General features: G+C 43.0%; 1 protein-coding gene across 4 annotated transcripts in view; it reads right to left on the reverse strand.

Annotated features, from left to right (window-relative positions):
- afg2a (AAA ATPase AFG2A) overlaps window positions 1-23,624 on the reverse strand; it is an 86,425-nt gene that overhangs the window by 51,028 nt on the left and 11,773 nt on the right. For all 4 annotated transcript variants that reach the window (XM_078953783.1, XM_078953784.1, XM_078953781.1 and 1 more), the window contains exons 5-10: window positions 22,749-23,339; window positions 22,531-22,660; window positions 22,247-22,303; window positions 19,850-19,973; window positions 17,135-17,236; window positions 16,812-16,965 (exon numbers count right to left, since the gene is read on the reverse strand). In XM_078953783.1, coding sequence (XP_078809909.1) covers window positions 16,812-16,965; window positions 17,135-17,236; window positions 19,850-19,973; window positions 22,247-22,303; window positions 22,531-22,660; window positions 22,749-23,339 — 1,158 coding nt within the window. The remainder of the gene's footprint in view (window positions 1-16,811; window positions 16,966-17,134; window positions 17,237-19,849; window positions 19,974-22,246; window positions 22,304-22,530; window positions 22,661-22,748; window positions 23,340-23,624) is intronic.

A 23,624-nucleotide genomic window follows, 5' to 3' on the forward strand; every position in this document is an offset into this window, starting at 1 on the left:
TTAAGATAAATCTTTTTTTTGTTAAGTCAGCTTAAAAATAACACTTAGTTTTCAGACAGTTATTTTGCTTTCATTCAAATTAATTCAATTAAGTAGGTGTAACTTTGGTGCTGCTGTTAGATTCGCACCGCAAGGGATTGTGGGATACCATTCCCTTTGCCTGTCTGGACGGATTTGGGTTTAAGTGTGGATTTTTGACAAAATGTGTTTAGTTGTTTAGCTATTTTACTGTGTTTTGCCGAGTTATTTGTCCTACTATGTTTAAGTCTCTGCACCATGAGTGAGAGGGAGGAAGAGGATGATGAATTTATATAGCACCCCTACTGTCAAGTGCTGTAATGACAATGATGGAAAATTCCTAAATGAACTTATGCACTCTGTGCATATTGTTTCGCTCTTCTTATTGTCATAAAAATGAGTACCGGTATATCTGCCGGCTCAAACTTAGACATATGAGAGTTCAAGAATTATAATTAATTAAGATGGAAAAAACATTAATTGAATTGGAGGAATATGACATTTAGTTAGATAAATATGTAAATTTGAGTTGTATAAACAATTATAGAGTTTTATCTATGTAAGAAATTAGGTTGAATGCATTTAACTCAATTACTTGTTATCAATAGAAGTAATTCATTTAAGTTGGCAAAATTGGATAAGTTATATATATATATGCGTCACAAGGAAAATGGAAATAAGATCAGAAACTCATGCGTTTACTTTGTCTGTTCTTCTACTACAAATAGAAACTCTTTTCTTTTGCTGATGATGCAGCCATGTTACTTTTTGATGGACGTATAATCTTCATACACCGTCATTAAAACCTCAGAATCCGTCTCACTGAAGTATAGCGCTCTCTTTTTTTCTCCACGCGTTTCCATGGTGACTCCGGAAATAGGCGATCCATTGAGAATGTCTTTATGTACTTGCTGTGCACGTGCATTAACCCAGGGTTACCAAGTCGAGCGTAATTACGCTAACTCATATCCGCTCTTTTGGAACCGACATACCCAGAGTAAACAAGTTCAGGCGGATTTCAGCCAGAGTTCAGGCTTAAAGTCAGGGGAGTTTAAACATGCTTCCTGGAATACCCCCTGGTCTACCAATCAGCAATTATAATGTAGATAAGTGATAATAGGTGTTCCAAGGGGCAGGGAAACAACAAGGTCCAGGAGGGAAAGATGAGAAAGGGTAGCTGCTGCTAAGAAACACATGGTACACATGGAAACCCACAATAGGCCAGAGATGAGCCATTCAAAGGAAAACTGAATTCCAAAAACTTCCAGGTACAAACAAAAAAAACTACGTCCAGGGAAATGGCAAGCCTCACTCAGGTCACAGTCAAAACCCAGATGGGTAACATGTCAAAAGTATGGGCTGTTACACTGTTCACTCTACCACCAGAGAGTTGACAGAGTATACAAGTATGTAGTCAGCCACAAATTGTGCAAGTTCTCCCACTTAAAAAGATGAGAGAGGCCTGTAATTTTCATCATAGGTAAACCTCAACTGTGAGAGACAAAGGGAGAAAGAAAAAAATCTAGAAATTCGCATTGTCCTAATTTTAAAGAATTTATTTTTAAATTATGGTTGAAAACAATTATTTAGTCAATAACAAAAGTTCAACTCAATACTTTGTTATATTCCCTTTGTTAGTAAATAATTTCTGTAAGTCTTCAACAAGATTTTCACAAACTGTTGCTGGTATTTTGGCCCCTTCCTCCATGCAGATCTGCTCTAGAGCAGTGATGTTTTGGGGCTGTTAGGGTAAGGCAACACGGACCTTTAACTCCATCCCAAGACTTTCTATGGGGTTGAGATCTGGAGACTAGCTAGGCCACTTCAGGACCTTGAAATGCTTCTTACAAAGCCACTGCTTTGTTACCCGGCAGTGTGTTTGGGATCAGTGTGTTTGAGATGTGTTACTGTGGCATGCGCTCTTTGTGTAACAATCTCAACACACAGAATTAGACTTATCCAATTGTCTTTTTCTTTCATGGATGCTGACAACAAAGCCAAAGTGTTCACACAGGAGAGCGTGAGGAGATGGGGGGGGGGCTCGGTGCAAAGCAACCAAAGTTAATACTGTGGCGACCTGGGAGTTAGCCCCACCTATAGCCACTAAGACTCATGGGAAGAAATCTTGTGTTTTGAATCCTTCACCGTCACTGAGAGAGCTATGAAGAGAAGCGACGTTCATGTTGTTACGCTGTTCGTGTGTGTTCATAATTAATGGGTTTTAATGCTGGAAAGGAACTGTAGCATCTATTTCTCTGTCTACTCTCTCTCTGAGACTGTTTGAGGGCGTGTGGAGTATGGGGGGGCAAGGACAGTCAACGCAGCTCAGCTCAGCTCTTGTTTCCCCGCTAATAGTGACAAAGCAGCTGGATCGTTACAATGGATATGCAGGAAAAGAAAGAAAGTCTCTGCACCATGAGACTTGGTACACAGGTGAACCGAACCGAAACTGGCGTACCGAAACGGTTCGGTTCAGCCACATGTATCGTTACACCCCTACTAGTTACAACTCCAAACAAAGAAGAATAAATGAATGAAAACATTAAATGTACTCATAAGGATACAGTTACTGACCCACAAGGCCAATTTATAATTATTAAGACATCAGTTCAGAACAACAACGTTTGCATAGTCAGTATCTATGGCCCGAATGTTGACGACTCTTCCTTCTTTCACAGATTCTTCACCTCACTTTCAGGTCACTCTGACTCCACAATCATTATAGGAGGAGACGTCGACCTTGTTTTGGACCCTGAACTTGACAGACTCAGCACAGCAGCAAACCAGCGCACATGGCGGTCTGCAAGTATCCTAAAGCAGTACATGAATGATCTGGGTCTCTGCGACGCTTGGCCCTCATGTCACCCAAACACTAAAGGGTTCACCTTCTTTTCTCCAGTTCATCATTCACATTTTGACCATTTATTAGTCAGTAAATCTCTTTTAAAAGATATCCAAAGTTCCAGCATTTATCCATTATTATCAGTGATCATGCACCAGTTTCTGTAAATATTTTCAGGGAAATATCCACACCCTCAGGTACAACCTGGAGGTTTAATACATCTGCTAAAAGACCAAGTATTTATTCAATTCTTTAAAAAAGAGTGGGCAACCTTATTCAAATTTAACAATACTCCAGACATCTCACTATGTCTTCTTTGGGAAACAGCAAAAGCAGTGATGAGAAGGAAAAATATTTGTTACTCAACTCATTAAAAACGCAAAGAGAAAGCAGATTTATTAGAACTGGAAGATAAAATCAAAACCCTGGAGGCTGCTTATGCCGCTTCTGCACAGGAACACATTCTGGGAGATCTGAAAACATTAAAGCTGCAGTTAAATGACAATTATAAACAAATACAAAGACTTTGACTTGAAAGATTTGAAAACTCAAATAGATCTGGGAAATTTCTAGCTTATCAGCTTAAAATTACTAAAGAAAAATCAACAATCACATCTATTATGGACCCAACAGGAAATGCCACCCATGACTCGGTCAAAATTAACAACGCATTTAAAAACTTTTATAAAAACTTGTACACATCACAGATCAAACCATCAGAGTAAAGCATCAACTCATTTCTTAATAATGTAGACCTACCCAGTTAAAATGAGGGTCAAATTACAAATTTAGACTCACCGCTCTTGTTGTCTAAACTTCATGAAGCTCTGTTGCTTATGCCTAACAGTAAAGCTCCAGGCCCTGATGGCTTTCTTTCCTGCTGAGTTTTATAAAAAAAAATTCTGGGAGCAGTTGGCACAAATGTTTCATAAAATGGTAACATTTATCAAGGGAAGCCAATCACTACCACCTAACATGAACTCAACCAACAGAATCTTTCTTCTTCTAAGGGTACCATTGAGAACATCCTGACACTGAGCTTTACATCCTGGTTTGGCAGCTGCAAGGTTCAGGACAAACAACGGCTCAGCAGGATTATCTGGGCTGCGAGCAAGATTGTTGGTGCACCTCTGACTACGCAGAGCAACCTCCATCTCTAAGAAAACCCAGCATCCCTCTCATGAGACTGTTCTCCCTCAAGCCATCAGGGAGGAGGTTCATAAGTATCAGCAGCAGATCGAGCAGGATGCTAAAAAGCTTCTTTCCACAGGCTGTGAGGCTGCTAAATGGACTGTCCTCCTCATGCATACATGCGCTCACAAACTTCACTCTGCAATAAGACCCAAAGGATTACTCCAACCCCCACACAACCTACAGACACAACATATGGATATGGACTAACAACCAAATCCCCCCCCACCCCCCACACCCACCCCAATAAAAAAGGCTGCAAAATGCACCGTCACTTTAATAACAGAAGGCTTATTACACTGAATCCTCGTCTCTATTTTATTTTATCTTATTGCTTTTTTTTTCTAGTTGACTGCTATTTTATTGCTTGCTTCTTTGCACTGTTATACTAGTGAGAAACAACATCTCATCTCACCTGCGTATTTCGCTGCAAATACTATGTGTGAAAAGACAATAAACCAATCTTGAATCTTAAATCTTCTAAAACCAAAGATCCCACAAGTCCTTCAAGCTATTGCCCTATTTCTTTAATCAATGCAGACATAAAAATTATTTGCAAAGCACTAGCACAGAGAATGGGAAAAAAAAGTCACTCCTCACATAATTCCCCTTAATCAAACTGGTTTTATCAAAAGAAGACACTCGAGTGACAATGTCCGCAGACTTGTTAACATAATAGACTTTGCCACTATTAAAAATCAGGAAATGACCATACTCTCGTTGGACGCTGAAAAAGCTTTTGACAGAGTAAACTGGAAGTTCCTTATTGCTGCCCTCCATAGGTTTGGGTTTGGAGAATCATTCATTGACTGGATTCAAATATTATATCACAACCCCAATGCATCAGTGAGAACTAAAACAGACTTCTGAAAGGCTTTTTGGAAGAACCAGACAGGGTTGCCCACTCTCCCCTTCTCTTTTTTGCTATATTTATTTAGCCTCTAGTTGCAGCAATAAGACAGAATGAGAGCATTAAAAGAATTAAAACCAAACACAGCCATCATAAAATTAGTCTCTATGCAGATGACGTAGTACTTTTTAAAAATAATTCACGATATGTAAATGAAACAGCAGCAATTATTAATGAAATCTCTTCTGTCTCAGACTACTCAATTAATTGGAATAAATCTGTTTTATTACCACTGAATAGTAATGCAGAACAAAGACTCTTGCTACCAGTCAAATCAGGCATTATCGAATATTTAGCTATTTATTTTCCCCCAAATTATCAGAATTGGTGCGGCAAACCACACCCCATTACTGAAAAGCATACAGGACGATCTAACCCGCTGGGTCAACCTGCCTCTGTCCCTCATGGGCAAGGTAGCCAGGGTTAAAATGAAAATTTTGCCAAAAGTTAACCATTTCTTCTCGATGATCCCCACACAACCGCCACTAAAATGGTTAAAAACATTGGAATCCTCCATTTCAAGCTTCTTATGGAACAATAAACCTGCAAGAATTAGTCTAAAAACTTTACAATCTGCAAAAAGCTGTGGAGGCTTAGAATTACCTAACTTCCACAACTGTTTTCTTGCTAATACAATACAATACATCTTCAAATGGTTAAAAAAAAACAATCCAGAAACCAACTCATGGTTAGACTTCGAACAGGTCAACCTGTCAGATCTACCATTTATTAGCCAAACTTTTAAAAAAACAGAACTGCTTCCAAAAAATTAATAAAAACGCCACTTTAACAGCCTTTTGGGAATTTCTCAAAACTGTGCAAAATGACAACCATCTGGAACAACCCAGACTTCACCTTGAACTTCAATAAGTCAAAGTACAGGTCCAGACTTACTGATGATCATCTTCAAGCCATACTGAGGGTCTCAGCTACTTCCTCTCAGCTGTACGAGAGGAAGCAGCCAAATGTTCAGCAGTACAAAGGCAAGAGAAGCCGTGTTCAGAAGATCCCATTGGGGGAGGTTAAGCAACTGTAAAATGTAAGTTTTCTTTTGTGTTTATCAGTTATAATTTTACAGTGTTAACTGAACTGTGTTAATAAGGACGTTTAAATCTGAAAAACAAGAGATTTAGAAGACTAAATAAACAGAAATTTATTACTGATTTATTTACTTATTGATATTTTTATTTAGGTATTTGACCGACAGTTTTATAAGTAAATTTTTACAGAAAACAGTTAATAATAGAGTATTGTTAATAATATCGTACATTTTTCCTACAAATTTACTACCAAAGAAGGGATGTACATTAAGAAAGTTACACACAACTTGTTTACATCAGGGTCCTTGTTCATCTTATTTTGTGTTAAAAAATATAGTAAAAAGTCTAAGACGATTGGATTTTTTACAATTTCTGATTAAACTAGCATTGGCTCTCAGAGACTCACAAGTTGCGCGTGTGTGTGTGCTGAAGTTCCAGCCCAGCCTCATCTAGGCCCTGCCTTCAGTGGCCCCAAGGTAAATTAAGTTTGAGACCCCTGTTACAAACAAAAAAATGTTACACTTCCCAGGTTGGCAAGTAGGGGGCGTAACACTACTAGAACACCTAATTATTGGTAGAAGATTCAGAACACCCCAGGAACATCAAGACAAACATGGAATAAATAACTTTTAGAATATCAGCAACTTTAATCTATTATTACTAAGAAGTTTAAATACAGAGACAACGACCAAAAACTACCAGAACTAGTTACCTCTGTGAGTAATTTTTTTAATAAATACAACTCTCTCCAAAACATACAATCTATGCAACCTAGATAATAATATTTCAATTCTGATAACAAAATGGGATGCAGATTTGAGCATCAGCACAGACGAAAGCTTCTGGTCAGAACTTTGTCTAAACACCTTTAAACTGACAAAAAGTCCAAATTTGCAGCTAATCCATTTCAAAACTCTTTACAGAATTTACTACACTGGACAGAGGATGTTCAAGATGGATCTCGGTAACTCAGACATTTGTCAGCACTATTATGGTAATCTACCCGACAGTTACATGCATGCACTGTGGTTCTGCACACCTGTCCAGGCGTTCTTTTTTTATTTTTCGTTCTTTTTCGTAATTGAGGCCAAACTTTATTAATTTCAATCATGTTTGAAAATCTTTGGTGTTGGACTGGACGGAAAAGGAAAGAAGGGAAGAAGAGAGAGGGATGTTAGAGAGAGAGGGGGGGGGGTAAGAGGGTGATAATAGGAGGGGGGAGAATAGGACCATGAAGCAGCATAAAGCAACAAGTTTACTGGTTGTTTATCATTACAGTTCAAATGTAGTACAAAAAGGGCGGGGCCTGTCCACACACACACTCAAATGTTATCAACACACCTGCTGGCTGAAAATAATGTCCACATGTCAACATGTACACAAAACCGATAGTGTTTTTCACACGCATACTTATGCCTTTAAACCAACTAGTGTGAAATATTTCAGTCATTCAATCATGGAAACTGATAGTGCAAAGGTGAGCTAACACCTGTGCTCAGGTGAGTGTTTATGTTTTTCTAAAATGGACGGTGGCATGTGAAAAGAAGGAAGGAGAGTGCCCAGCCATCCCCACACCAAGACCCCCGCCGCAGCAGCAGCGGCAGCCGGAATCCCCAACGCCACACGGCAGCAGGCAGGGAACAACCGCCCCCCGGGCGACCTAGTCCGCCACCCAGGCCAGGGCCAGCAGGGCCGCCGCGAGGCCCCTAGAGCCAGAGAGCAGGGAGGCACGGAGGGAAAGGGAGCGCCGCCCCAGCCCAACCAGAGAGCCAACGCAGGGCCCCACCCGAGAAGGGCGCCCACAGCCCCATACGAGCAGCCCATCACCCCCGGGAGTTCCGGGCATCCCCCCGCCCCAACCCCAGGTACGAGCCAGGACCCCCCAAGGGAGACCCGCTCCGCACTCCAGGCAGCCACCCACCCGGCCCACGGTTGGTCCAGGGAGGAGCAAGGCAGGGGCCAGCCGCCCCCGCCCAGGAGGGGAGCGCCCCGGGGAGAAAGGGGGCCCACCAGGGGTGTTGTAAACGCGGTCCGACCAGGCTCGGCCACAGTTGGAGATTTGGCGGGGCCCAGCACCTAGGGGCAAAGACCAGAACCCACCCCCCAGGGACACGGACACCCCCGGCTCAGGTGTAATGTGAACCCCCCCCTCCTGTGTGGAGAGAGCACCGCCGTGCCCAGGAAACCGGCACCCAGGGGACACGGCCGCCGTTAACAAGGGCCCCGTACCCCCCACCAGGGAAGGGGTAGGGGACAGATGGTCCTAGGTCCCACCTTCCTTTGCAAAACGTGTGTGCATGTATGTGTGTTTGAGAGGGTCTGTGTGTGCATGTGTGTGTGTTTATGTTGGAATGTATATTTTGAGGGGGGAGGGGTGTGTGTACTAAGGGGGTGCAGTTAAAATTGGTGGGTAGGGCACTGAGGTGACATCTCCTGATTACTCACAGTGATGTCCCCCCATCCTCCCCAACAAGGGGCCCTAAATGTCTAAGGTGCGGTTAAAATTGGCGGGTAGGGTGCTGGGAGGACATCTGCTGCTTGCTGGCAGTGATGTCCAACCACCCCCCCTACCAAGGGCCCTACATGTCTAAGGTACAAATAAAACCGAAAGAGGGGGGGCCCACTCCATACAGGAACCATGGGAGGGGGGGACCACTGCCAACCGGCCGGGGCAACCGCCGATTGCCTCAGCGGAGACCCCGACCCGTCAACCCCCCAAGGTCCCGTGCCAATAGTGGGCTCCCCCTCCCCCCCAGAACACCCCCCCACAGCTCAGGGCCGACAAGCCCCCCACCCCACCCCACCCCAGACCCCGAAGCGGATGACCCCCAGAACGACCGGGGTTCCCAAGAGGGTTGTCCCGTCCCGTCCCAGAGCCAGGGAAGGGCCGATCCCAGCCCCAGGTGTAGACGGGCAGCCCATCCAGCGCCGCTGCCCCCCCCCCCCCCCCCCCAAGCAGGGCCCCCGCCAACCCCCCCAGCACAGGCAAAGGGACCAACCCCCCAAGCCAAGCCAGACCGCCAACCCACACCCCCACCACGCATCCCCACACCCAAGCCCAGAGGACCACGCTGCGCCCCAGCCCGCCCCACCCAGGCACCGGACCCTGCCCCCGACCAACAGAGCCCACCCCCCGCCGGCCACCGGAGACCCCGACTCCCACCCCGAACCACGGCAGAAGGACAAGGAGCGGCGACGACCAGGCCCCCCACCCCCTAAGTCATGGAGTTAGCTATGGGAGACCAGAGAGACCGAATTCTTCCAAAGTTACTTGAGCTTTGGGCTGACATTTTTTCCAAGCTGATATGATCAAGCAGCAGATTTCTGTGTTGACTTATATTTATATTTTTCTTGTTTTTCCAATTTATTAAAATAGTTTTTGCTCTGAAGACAGTGGAGATGACAGTGGACTTCAGGAAGGCCCCAGCCCCCCTCCCCCCTGTCATCCTCTGTGACTCCCCGGTGACCTCTGTGGAGTCCTTCCGCTTCCTGGGAACCATCATCAGCCAGGACCTCAAGTGGGAGCAGAACATCAGCTCCATCACTAAGAAAGTCCAGCAGAGGATGTACTTCCTGAGGCAGCTGAAGAAGTTTCACCTCCCTGAAAAGATGCTGGTAGACTTCTACACTGCCATCATCGAATCCACCCTCACGTCCTCCATCACAGACTGGTTCGCTGCGGCCACGGCCAGAGACAAGGCCAAGCTGCAACGCGTCATTCACTCAGGAGAGAAGGTGATCGGCTGCCACCTCCCGTCTCTCCAGGAGCTGCACATCTCCAGGACCTGGAGGCGGGCAGCCAGGATTGTAGCCGACCGCTCTCATCCAGGACATAATCTCTTTCGGCCCCTCCCTTCTGGCAAGAGGCTCCGGTCCATCAGGACCAGGACCTCGCGCCACAAGAACAGCTTCTTCCCCACTGCAGTCAGCCTGCTGAACAGTACCCCAACTCCCCCAGCTGACCCCCCCCCCCCCCCCACGCCCACCAAAGGACTGTCGGGGCCACTTACAGGCCCCACCATCCCAGCCCATCTGTGCTCCCACTTTACTTCACCTTACTCTGCTGTATATAGTGTGTTGTTGTTGTTAACTTAATTTTTAACTTATTCTTAATTGCACTATACACCAAGTCAAATTCCTCGTTTTGTAAAGTGCGCTCTACTGAACCTGGCAATAAAACTTTTTCTGATTTCTGATTCTGATTCTATTAATCATTGTTTTTTATTCATTCAAAATGCAATTACATCAATATTTTATGTTTTTTCTTTTCCTTTTTCTTTTTTTTTATCTCTTATATCCTTTTTTATAATCAATGTTTGAACTTCTTTTCCTTTCTATACATCCAATGAAATGAAACTACAAATCAACAAACACAACTGATAACAAATGTCTCTAAAAAATGATGTGTATATTTGCAGAACCTTAAAAACACCAAACAAATAACAAATGCTTCCCAATTAAAGCACAAAAAATGGAACACAAAATGTAAAACCCAAGTTAGAAATTGCAATTTGAAAAAGATACTTTTTTCGGCAGCTTTTCAAAATCAATCACCAATTCTACTCTTCTGTGGATGAAACAAAGAACTCCAGAACAATGAAGCCATTTCTCTAAGTCTCTGTAACCTTCAGTTTTAAACAAGGTCTGCGAAAATCCACCATACATTGGTCACATGAACTCAGAGACCTGCTAAAAGTGCACAATTGTAAAAGCTCTTTTATATAGACAACTGTTTGTTTGCTTAGAGCTCTAAATATAAAAAAAATGCTTTTCTATCACCTAGACACAGATGGAGAACCATATCAACTGGATTAGTAACAGGGTGGCAATGTTTAGGTTTAAACTTACATCAATAGACAACATGAAGCTGTCCATCACATTTTTGACCTAAACATGTAAACATATGCTTGGCTCTGCGGTTAGGAAATGGTATTTGGGAATCTCTTTATACCAGGAGCCAGCCTGGCCATTGGAACATTGCCACAGTGCCCATCCAAACTGGGAAAGCAACGGGGTCCACTTCAGAGCCGTGAGCTGCTGTGTTTAACTCCAGCTGTCCAAGCAAGGGAGACAACTGCAGCAACATCCACTGACCAAGCTGACAAGCCCTGGCAGAAAAGATCCCCACAAGAAAAACACTGGCTCAGGCAGGCTGGTCAAAAAAAAAAAAATAGTTTTGCCATTGTCTTGCAGCTCGCAGATCAAGTGGTTTAGTTTTCCAGTAATGTCAGTCAAGAATGCAAGTTCAGATTCACAATGTTCATATTCACCATATTCAACAGACATCTCCTCCAATAGCACCTTAAAAATCCTGTGCTGTTTTGCTTTGCAGCTGAGGTTGTTTACGATTTTCAGAATAAGAGTCATTATATGTCCAGAGCCAATCACTTCTGCACATAAGGCCTGCTGGTGAATGACGCAGCAGTAATGCAGACATTTTGGAAAGTCTGGGTCAGCTTTACAGTGAGTTATGAAACCTGTTTGTCGTTCAATCATAGCAGGAGCCCCGTCTGCAGGTATGGCTACCAACTTTCCTAATGGTACCTTTTTCTGCACAAAAACTCCTTCACCGTGTTATACATTTCAACTCCTCTTGTAGTTGTCTGTTAGGGCAGATGTGTCAGGAGTTCTTCTCTTGTGGAAACCAAAAGCTATGCTGTACTGTTGCCGTCCACAGACTCATCACACTGGACGTTAACCACCTGCACTTTGCAAGATCCCGGTCCAGCTAATTGGCCAAGTTATCAGACATAGCTGACACTCATCTAGACATTGTAGTGGAAATTGAATGAGTTCTATTGTTCTCATCCTTAGGGACAGTGATGGCAATTATCATCATTGCTTGTTTCTTAATCTGATAAAAACCTTCTTCTCCTTAATGAGAAAATGAGCAGGTCCAAACAAGGCTTAGATTTAAGAATTTTTTTCATGCTATATGCAAATGTCTTTGTCCCTTAAGGCAACAGATTACAGTCCCCCCCCCCCCCAACACCCCCCACAGGCTGCTGTCATATTAACATTAGCTTGGAGCTACAGAATGGACAAGAAAGAACGACGAGAATGGCTCGAGCAGGGCGTTGCTCACGGGGCGGTCGCTCGTGCCAGGCGGTGGCACGTGCTCGGGCCCGCTAAATGCTACTTGCAGCTTTAATTAAAATAGTTTTTTTAGCAATACAAAGAGTTACGAAAATGATAGATATCAATCCTCCTATCTCGATGGCACTCATGTCACCAAGCACACAAAGTGACGGTGAAGCCGTAATTGAAACCTTAAGCCAGACTGATAGATCGGCACATACCTGCTGCCAGAGAGCCTGGACAGGCGTTCAGAACCACAGTGCATGCATGTAACTGTCTGGTAGATTACTGTCACAGTGCTCGCAAATGTCTGAGTTACTGAGACCCATCTTGAACAGTGTAGTAAATTCTGTGAAGAGTTTTAAAATGGATTAGCTGCAGATTTGGATTTTTTGTCAGTTTAAAGGTGTTTAGACAAAGTTCTGACCAGAAGCTTTCATCTGTGCTGATGCTCAAATCTGCATCCCATTTTGTTATTGGAAGGGAAATATTATTATCTAAATTGCATAAAAGTTTGTATATTTTGGAGAGAGTTTTATGCATTGAGAAATTAATCAGAGTGGTAACTACATCTGGTAGCTTCAAATAGTCTCTGTATTTAAACTTTTCGGTAATAATTGATTTAAGTTGCTGATATTCCAAGAAATTATTTATTCCATGTTTGTCTTTAAGTTCCTGGGGAGTTATGAATCTTCTATCAATAATTATATGCTCTAGTTGTTTTACACCCCCTGTTTTCCAAGCTGGGAAGTGAATCATTTTTTTGTTTATTAGGATGTCTGGGTTGTTCCAGATGGGTGTCATTTTGCACGGTTGAATTGATGATTTTGATATTTTGATAAATTCCCACCAGGCTGTTGAAGTCGTGTTTATATTAATACTTTGAAAATAATCCTGTTTTTTAACTGTTTGGCTAATAAACGGTAGATCTGACAGGTTGATCTTTCCCCATAACACCTGTTCCAAGTCTAACCATGAGTTGGTTTCTGGATTATTTTTTTAACCATTTTAAGATGTATTGCAATCTATTTGCAAGAAAGTACTTGTGGAAGTTAGTTAGTTCTAATCCTCCACAGCTTTTTGCAGATTTTAAAGTTTTTAGACTAATTCTTGCAGGTTTATTGTTCCATAAAAAGCTTGATATGGATGAGTCTAATGTTTTGAACTATTTTAGTGGCGGTTGTGTGGGAATCATTGAGAAGAGATAATTAACTTTAGGTAAGATTTTCATTTTAACCGTGGCTAGAGGTTAAAGGCTAGAGGCAGGTTGGTCCAGCGTGTTAGATCGTCCTGTATATTTTTCAGTAATGGGGTGTAGTTTAGCTGCACTAGTTCTGATAGTTTGGGGGAAAAATTGATACCTAAATATTTGATATTTCCTGATTTGACTGGTATTGTGAGTCTTTGTTCCGAATTCCTGTTGAGTGGTAATAAAACAGACTTATTCCAATTAATGGAATAGTCTGATATGGAGGAGAATTCATTAATGATTGTTGCTGTTTCATTTACAGAATGTAACTTACTTAAAAACATTAATATGTCATCCGCATAGAGACTAATTTTATGATGGCTGTGTTTGGTTTTAATTCCTTTAATGCTCTCATTCTGTCTTATTGCTGCAGCTAAAGGCTCAATAAATATAGCAAAAAGAGAAGGAGAGAGTGTCCAGGCTTTCTGGCAGCAGGTATGTGCCGATCTATCAGTCTGGCTTAAGGTTTCAATCACGGCTTCACTGTCACTTTGTGTGCTTGGTGACATGAGTGCCATCGATATAGAAGGAGGATTATTATCTATCATTTTCATAACCCTTTGTATTGCTAAAAAAACAATTTTAATAAACTGGAAAAACAAGAAAAATATTAATGTAAGTCAATACAGAAATCTGCTGTTTGATCACATCAGCTTGGAAAAATTGTCAGCTAAGAGTTCAAGTAACTTTGAAAGAATTCAGTCTCTCTGGTCTCCCATAGCTAACTCCATGACTTAGGGGGTAGGGTTCCTGGGCATTGCTGCTCCTCCTCTGCCTGCCATGGTTGGGGGCGGGGGTCGGGCTCTCTGGTGGCCGACGGGGGCGGTGGAGACTCCGTTAGTGGGAGGGTTGGGTCCAGGGCCTGGCTTGGGTGTGCGAGGGTGTGGTTGGGGCACCTGAGTGGGATTGGCTTGGGGGACGGACTTTTTGCCTGTGCTTGGGGGGGGTGGTGGTGGTGGTGGGGGGTCCTGCCTGTGCCGGGTGGGCTACCCACTTCACCTGGGGCTGGGGACTGTTTCACCATCCGGGGGTCAGTCCACCAGATGTCCCCAACTTACCTTCCTTCCTCTTACAACCACTTATTTAGGTAATGGGGGGGGGGGGGTGTTATGTCAGCCTGCAATGCACCTTGGGGGAGAGGAGCGACTGGCAGTTGTCCCTCTCCCATGGTTGCTGTATGGAAACCCTTCCCTCTCGATTTTAAATAGACCTTAGACATTTAGGGCCCCTTGGTGGGGAGGGGGTTTGGGGATCACTGAGTAATCAGCAGATGGCACCTTCTAGATTCCCTTTTCTTTAGCTTTTTTTTTTTGTCATTTCTCTTTTACTTGTTTGTTTTTGTGTATTTTATTATAAGGGATTGGTGCATTCTTGTTTGTTTTAATGTACAGCACCTCCAGCCATTTTCTTTACATGAAAGGTGCTTTAGAAATAAAATTAATTTGAATTTGCCCTACCGTCCAATTTTATCTGCACCCTTTAGTACACACACCCTTTACCCCACAAAAATATACACACACACGCTCACAAACACATACATTTCAAAAGGAGGGAGGGACCTCTGATCTTCGTCCCCTGAAACAGGCGCGACTGCAACAGGGTCCGTGTCCCAGGGTGCTGGCTTTCTGGGCCTGGCGGCCCTCTCTCTACGCAGGAAGAATGATACCTAAGCTCTTGGTTGTCCGTGTCCCTGTGGTGTGGGTTCTGGTCCTTGCCCTTGAGCGCTGGCCTTCTCCAAGATTCTAACTGTGGGTGAGCCTGGTCGGGCCATGTTTACAACACTCCTTGTGGTACCCCGCTTCTCTTGGGTGTCCTCCTCCTGGGGTGACCGGCCCCTGCCTTGCTCTCTCCTGTACCAACCGTGGGTTGGATGGATGGCTGCCTGGAACGTAGAGGCAGAATTCCCATGAGGGGCCCTGGCTCCTGCCTGGGGCTGGGGATGCTCAGATCTCCTGGGTGGTGGTGGGGTGCCCGTCGGGGCTGGGTGCTCTCCTGGGGCGGGGCCAAGCGTTGGGCCCTCCTGGCGCGGTGGGGGGGCTGCTCTTCTGGTTAGGATGGAGCTTGCACTCTCTGTCCCACTTTGCCTCCATGCTCTCTGGCTTTGGGGGCCCCCGTGGCGGTCCTGCTGGCCCTGGCCTGGATGGCGGTTGTGATTACCCGGCAGGCAGTTTTTTTCTATCTGCCACCGTGCTGGTGTTGGGGGGGGGGGGGGGGGGGGGGGGGTTCCTGGCTACTCCCGGGGCTTGGTGTAGGGATGACTGGGCACTCTCCCTCCTCCTTTTTACATTCCAACATCCACCTTGGAAGAACAAACACTCACTCGGGCACGGGTGCTATCTCACATTTGCACAAATAGATTGTGTGAAGGAATGAAACACTTAACATGCGTTAGTCTGAATGCATAAGTATGCGTGTGTGAACATTAGTTGTATTATGTCGATGTTTACTTGTTTGTATGTGAACATTTTGGAGCCAACAGGTATGTTAGTAACATTTGATTGTGTGGACAGCCCCCCCCCCTTTTAGATTTGTTATACATTTGAACCTGACCGTAATGATTATAAACATCCAGCAACTTCTTGCTTTATTATGCTTTACGATTTTACCCCTACCCCCTCCATAATCACCCTCCTATCCCCCCCTCTGTAACATCCCTCTCTTCTTCCATCCTTTTTTTTCCACCCACTCCAGCAAAAACCTTTTACACATATAATTAGTATAAATAAAGTTTACTCTAAATTAAAAAAGGGGTTGTTCAAATATACATCTGGTGTGTTGGACGATTCATAACCCCCTATTGTAACAATAAAATATGTCCAACACCAGAGGCCTTCAGTTCTCATCTGTTTGCACAGCTGTTGGACAGGACAAGTTAAAAAAGAAAATAGGTGTTGACTTTTCATTTTCTGCATGACTTTTTAAATCTATAAAACAGATGTCATTGTGAATTTCCTTAGCGCTGGCAGCTACGCGCTAACATAGATGACTGTCACTTCTTGATGATATCATGGAGCAGTAGTAACATCTGAATTTGAAGACGCTATTTTTATTTTTCCATCTCTCTCGGGGTAGGGAGAAGCTGGAGGGGTAGGGGAGGAATTGTGATTCAGCCTTAGTCATTTCAAAGAGTTACAATGACACGGAGCAATAAGTGAGTCTGTTTGTATTGGCTGAGATCAGCGTGGGCCAATGCTAGAAAATACCCAAATGCAGCAATAGTGAACTCTCAATGAAAGCAAATAATTACAAAAATTCCATGCAGCCCATGAATGCACCTCGTGGTGGTGACTTAAAAAAAACAACAACAATGTTGAGAAAATTAGAAACATTACTTGGCAAACATTCCTAGAAAAGCTGTGCTTAGTCTTAAATCTAAAATAAAAAGAATAGAAGAGAGGGCCATAAAATTGTTTGGAATATGTTGAGGATCCAAAAAACGATAACTTTATCATTTCTTTTTAAATGGGAGCAACATTTACTTGCCTGCTTCTTTGCAAACAGCTGCAAGATCTGCTCCCACATATCCATGAGCGGTATCAGCCAACTGTGTCAGCTCCTCAGTGGTGGCGCTGCATGGCACCAAACTCAGCTGCTTCAACAAAATATCTGCCCGCTCTGCACTAGTGGGCACTCCCACCTGTCATCAGGAATGACTAAAGTTAGAAACTGTACATATTGTTCGCAGTCAACAACAGAAACTCACCAAGGTAGAAAAAGAACAAATAAGGATGTTCAATAGTTTTGTAGAAACATCATTTTTATTTATGCTAATATGTAAATGCAACCAATATGGGGTCAGGACAGACCTCCAGCTCCTTATCAAAGCGTCCTGGCCTGCGCAAAGCGGGGTCCAGGGCTTGGGGCCTATTTGTGGCTCCAAGTACCACCAGCCGACCTGAGTGACCCTCCTAGAAAATGGAGGGGAGCAAACAAAAAACACACAAAATAAATAGTTAGTATGTATGCTACTTTAGAAATAGATTTTTCAAGCTATGCCATTGAAGGTTCTAATTCATCCAGTTGTCCTGAAGTTTAATTCAACTTGAATTGTGGCATCTGGACCTAAAGTCTTAAAGAGGAATTTCAAGTTTTTCCATGATTTAAATTCAAGACATTCTTCAGGCTGCGAAGAATCTTCAAAGAATTCTACAATTTACTGTCCCTCAAAAATGATGTGCATGAAAATATTGAGGTTCTTGGAAGAACTTTAGACTAAAAGAAGGTAATTCACTTATTTACAGTGAGGTCCAAATTATTATGCAAATGCGCTGTTTCTATGATTTTTATATATATTCTGCAAATGAAAGTCAGCATAATTTTTCAAGTCACGAACCTTTAGAGTCTATATTAAATGTTATTGAAGAAACCTCAAGATAATAGTATTTTTTTCAAAAATAAAAACCTTCAAAGTTACTGTTTGACATGGTTACACACAACAGAGTTCAATAACATTTGATAGATTCTAAAGAACGGAAAAGGTTCATTTTTTGAATTTGCTGCATTAGGCGGTCATATTTACTAATATAAAAAACATCTTCATAGATAAAGCTACATTTTAAAATGTAACTTGACCTTTTGCATTTTGCAAGTTAAAAACAACAGATAATAATTCAACTTAATTCTATTTATATAGCCTAATATAACAACAATAGTTGTCTCAATGGGCTTCTTAGTGGTGTGAAATCATAAAGAACATGAAGTCAAAGAACTCAATAGCTAAATTCTAACCCAAACTAATTAAACAGAATAAAACTCCTGCCCTTAGATCAGGGGTTCTCAAAGTTTTTGTAGAGGGCCAAATTAGGAACTTCACATTAGACTAGGGGTCAATTTTGATGAAAAAAATGGATGAAAAGAAAAAGTTGTTTTTAATAACTTTAATGACCAAGGGTCATTTGTACAGTTAACCAGGCCCTCCAGATGTTTTCCCAGTTGCTGTCGGAGGTTGCTGCCCAGATCTTCTACCCGTCTAGTAATTGTATCATTTGACAGACTTATTTCTTCAAACTATGTCGGACAGCATACATTCTTTTTACAAACTCCCCGTCACTTAAGGCCATTTCCAGAGCCACAACGTAGCTAGCTTCTGTCACAACTTCACTGGATTTAGTCATTTTTGCAAAAATCCTCTGCTGTGCAGCATGGCCGCGTATTTGTTGGAGCTTAATGTTGTGCTCCTCGCCGGTAAATTTTTCAAAGTATTTAATGATTTATAACATAGCAATGATTTATATTGATTTCTTTGAGCATTGTATTTACCTGCTGCAAATTAGGCAGATGACTTTATCCAACCCATGAGGTACGACAAAGTAAGCATTTGTTCACTTAGCTTGAAAGTGCCTTTTCTCCTTGCCAACACGTTCTTTCCTCAAAGGAACCTGCTCTGGCTCTCTAAAGGCCCGTACAAGCCGGGACGAATATTCGCCAGGCGTTATTCGCCAGCGTTTTTCAACACCTTTTTTGTGTTCACACACAGGCGATTTTCGCTGACGATGAGCCAAGCGAACATGCAATTTCATTCCCTGACATTAGATGGCGCTTAATGTAAAACAGAAATACTCCTGTACACAAGGTGGTGCTGCGCAACTTTAAGGCCCGTACACACCGGGACGAATATTCGCCAGGCGTTATTCGCCAGCGTTTTTCGCCACGTTTTTTGTGTTCACACCCAGGCGATTTTCGCTGACGATGAGTGGAGTGAACATGCAATTTCATTCCCTGACATTAGATGGCGCTTAATGTAAAACAGAAATACTCCTGTACACAAGGTGGCGCTGCGCAACTTTACGCTTCTTAAAGTCGCTTTTCACTCAGAAGAAGAGAGCAAGTATTTACACGCTTGTCAGAATCAAACAAAGAAAACATGAATATTTCAAGCACCAGTAGCTCCAACTGGTGCTTGGTTCGGGGATGTTTTAGAATGTCCGTCATTATTGCTTCGCGGCTGTGTAGACGCTACTTGGCGTCTATCTTCTTCGCTGGTATGTGTGCTCAGCAAGGCAGTTTTGTGTTTGAGCGCCCCCAAGTTGTGTTTTACTGTAACTTCAGAAGCTCCAGACACGTGAGCAAAAGCGCCGTTCTCATTGGTCGAGTAGATTTCGACGCGACGCGTCGAAAAAAAAAAAACGAACCCGAGGCGTTTTTTTTTTTTGACGCTTTAACGCCTGGCGTTTTTTCGCGTCGGTGTGCACACTCTCATTGGGGCCCTTTGTTTAGTCACGAGGCGTTAAACGTCGGCGAAAATCGCCGGCGAAATTCGTCCCGGTGTGAACAGGCCTTTACGCTTCTTAATGTCGCTGCTTTAAAGCTTTCTGTTTGAGCGCATGAAAGATGAAGAAACATCACTCATACACTACTTTTGAAGAATTTTTTTACTTAAACTGAATAGAAAAGGTTTAGTTCTTGGCAAAGATGGATACATTTCTATGTTGAAACTATGAGGATGTATTGTGTCGTCCCAGTAGTCTTTAAGGCCAGGGTCAGAGGACATAACAAAAGTAGAAAATTGTGAAGAAGCTTACGGAACCAATTCCATCCATTAGTGTTAAAAGAGTGGCGACGACTCGTTTCTCAACCTCGTTCTGAGCACCCTCTCTCTTTGGACACAAAGCGTCCAACTCGTCAATGAAGATAATGGCAGGCTGCCTGTCAGATCCAGAGCACAGAAGAAATGTTAGAAAGTTTATAATTCTCTAGGGAAATGTGTCTTAAAAGAGACCAATTATTTCACTTCGCCTCACAAACACAATTTGCTTCAAATCCCAGTTGGGACCTTTCTGTGTGGAGTTTGCATGTATGGGGTTTTCTTGGGCACTCCAGCTTCCTCACACAGTCCAAAGACATGCTTTAATCATGTCTTCAGGTTAATGGCATCTCTTGATAGACCCTAGTGTATGGGAGTGATAGCGTGGCCCTGCAACAGACTGGCAACCAGTTCAGGGTGTACCCCACTTTTGAAAGGGAAGGGGCTCAGCCGATTCTAAGGGTGGTTGGATGGAGGTACATGAGGTGACCCATGTGGTCGTCTCATCATTCACTAGGTAATTTGTGTAAGCTACTTACATTAATCCTGTATCCATTCCTAAGAGAAGCTACAGTTTTAGAGTAACACAAAGGCTTCTGGAAAAGATTTACAAAGCCCTACTTTTTAGTAAAAGTAAGTAAAAACATTTTAAGCATGAAAACAGAGACTACCAGCGCTCCAGAGCGATTTTCTAGATACTGCATACAAGTAAATGGAAACTATCAAAACATTGAGTCTAACCTCACACAAAAAAAATGTAAACCATTTCAAAAAGCAGGATTTCCTCTGCTTATCAGATTGAATTTCAGAATGGAAATGTAGGATAATATTAGTCTGTAAACCTAACTTGCTGGGAAGCAGGCTTACTTTAAGAAACTTGAACTTAGTTCTTTCCTCTCCCACCAGTTCAGTATTTAGGTGCAGTCAGACACACTCCTGGTTTCTGCTTTCATGTCATTCCAATAAGCTACTTCAAGATATGTCTACCATATTCTCACGACCATAGGGCGAACTGGGTTATAGGGCGCAGTCTCAGTTATGGGTGATTTTTCTGTATTTGACAAGTACAAAAGGCGCACCGGGTGTTAGGGGGCGGGCACGTTAAAACTTACCGCTAAAACATGCATGCTAGTGTGTGTTTAAAACAGGCAGCAGGAGCAAAACTGAGTTGGTTGTGATTTTTTTTTTCTTTCAGTCATCAATCAGCATCCAAGAATCCATCAAAGTACTCATCTATCTGAAATAGTTTTTAGTACTTTATTTTTGTTATTTTTATTTCACTTTGGATCGCTTGGGTCCATTCGTTGCCATGTAGCTCCTCATGAATGATGCCGAGTATATTGGCACTATGAAAGCAGTGCAAGCAGACACGTTAGCCCAAGCTTCTACAATCCATTCACAAACTGTGGCCTAACTCGCCCGGCGCTGCCTCCCACAACAATAAAAGCCGTGCCCTGTTGTGCATATCCTACCGCGCTGCTCCTGTTCTTCTCAACATTGAGATTCACAAGGATGTCGGAAGTCACCACCTCGTCCATGTTGGTGATTCGGCTGGGCTGGAGGTGTTTGTCGGTGATCTTTTTACTGCAGTATGATCAGAAAATGAACAGCTTTTCATTGTAAACTGCTGGAAGTCGCTGCGGCACTGTAACCCTCATCCGGATGGAAAGATGACAGCATTTCATAAAACAAAAGTAGAAAGCTTCTTGTAAGCGTTACTGCCCTCAGTCAATTGCGGTGACGGCAGAGAAGCTTCTCCAAGCTGATTGCTGATCGTTAATCCATCGGTCAGTCCCCTTTTTTTGCAGAACTTCAGCTGCGTCATCTTGACTGAGTTTGTTTTCCAGCTTCCTGCACTTGTGAACCATGGATTCATTCATCTTGAATTCTCTGCAGCTGCTCCCATGTTCCTCAGTGTAGCTGCCAGCTGCAGTTTCAACTGTGCTTCAGTCATGTAAAAAATGTTGTTCACGCCCACACTGACCATAATGTATCATCCCGTCTTTTTCTACACCCCATTAATTAGGCGCACCGCCTAATAGGGCGCCCCCTATATTTTGGAGAAAATGGAAGACTTTGGGTGCGCCTTATGGTCGTGAAAATAAAGGTAATTTAATTTTCTTCATTATCAAACAAGCTATTTGACATTTAAATCCTTTCATCAATTATAACGTTAATTTAAAAGAACAGAAATTCATAGGGATTTGCGATAAAATTAATGACCATATTCTGGAGTTGCCATTTAATAAATTCCGAATCATTTATAACCAAATTAATCTATAATCCAAACATCTTTCCTTTATTTGTGATTATATTGGCTATATATACTGGACAAACCCACGCTTCATGAACCTGCAGGTGGACTGGTTATCATAGTAAAGTGACGAGCTGTTACCTCAGGGATGCCTCAGTGAAGATTTGCCTCAACCTTGCCTCAGTTTCACCATAGAATCTGCAGACAGAGCACACATCTTTGTTCAGGGATTTATGAGTACCGCTAATCTGCTATTTTTGCACAATGGTAAATTGTGCCTACTTGTATAGCACTTTTCTATCTTCCTTATAGGCGCTAAGCGCTTTAAAGTCACGGTTCCATTTACTCCTTTACACACAATGGCAAAAGAAGTCATGCCGCCACAGAACACAAAAATCCCAACCAAATAACTTGAGATATCTAACTTGCTCATGATCTCTGGACCATTGATCACGGTCATGTGAGCTTCAGTCTCATTGGCTATGGCTCGTCCAATCATAGTCTTCCCAGTGCCAGGTGGACCGTACAGAAGAACTCCTCTTGGAGGCGGAATTCCTAATTGGAAAAAAAAAAAAAAAAAGTGAGATTTTGAACCATATTAAAATGTAAGAGTTCTGTTAGTTCTATGTGTGCTGTGATGTACCATAGTTAGAAAACAGCTCGGGGTGTTTGAGAGGAAGCTCAATAGTTTCTTTGATAGTATCAAGCTGGCTGCTGAGTCCTCCAATTTTGTTGTAAGTGATCTTTGACCGTTGCACTTCTGTGTCTGGACCCATCTGTTCCGTTCTGCTGCTATAGCTGACTTTGGTTGAGCAGGACAGACAGTAGAATGTGTCATTGTTCTGAAAAACAACATGGGCTCTTGATGATGCCTTCTCTGCTTGCTGTGGGCAGGGTACAGGGGAAAAGGGAGGGCAAAGAGGAGGGGGCAAGGGGATCAAAGGAGGAGGACTTGATCTGCATTGGGTGCTAGTCCCTTGACCGGGCTCTCCAGGTGTGTCTAGAACCCCAATGTTGTCACTGTCAACAGTAAGCCTGCAGAGCTGAAAAGAGAGATCAGCTGATGAGGACTCCATCAGAGATGACTCATCTGTATCTGGGCCCAATCCTGGGGGAAGGTGTGGCCTCTGGAGTGTGACAGTATCTTCTCCTCTTATGGTCTCAACTCCAACACTATATGAACGGCCAAAGTAACTCAGAGAGAGTACTTTTCCTGGTAAGATGATACTCCCAGCTAATACAGGAAAGACAAAAAATATATTCCAGCAACCACAAAATAAAGAAACAAAAGTATACCATAGTTAAATGTGTAAAACACTGGCATCAAAGTTCAAGTCATAAGATTGAAAATGATTGACAGCGTACCATTTTTTAAAAAAAAGAGACAAGCAGACTTGCATTAAAGCAAAAATGCTTCTACAAGAATGTTTCTAATGAATGTGAACATGGAACAGAAACTGTTAAATGCTGCAAATCAAAGCACAATCTTTTCAATCTGACACTTCATTTATCACTGCAT

Source organism: Oryzias latipes, chromosome 10, assembly GCF_053564925.1.
Source record: "Oryzias latipes strain Hd-rR chromosome 10, Olatipes_Hd-rR_3.1".
Lineage (NCBI taxonomy): Eukaryota > Metazoa > Chordata > Actinopteri > Beloniformes > Adrianichthyidae > Oryzias > Oryzias latipes.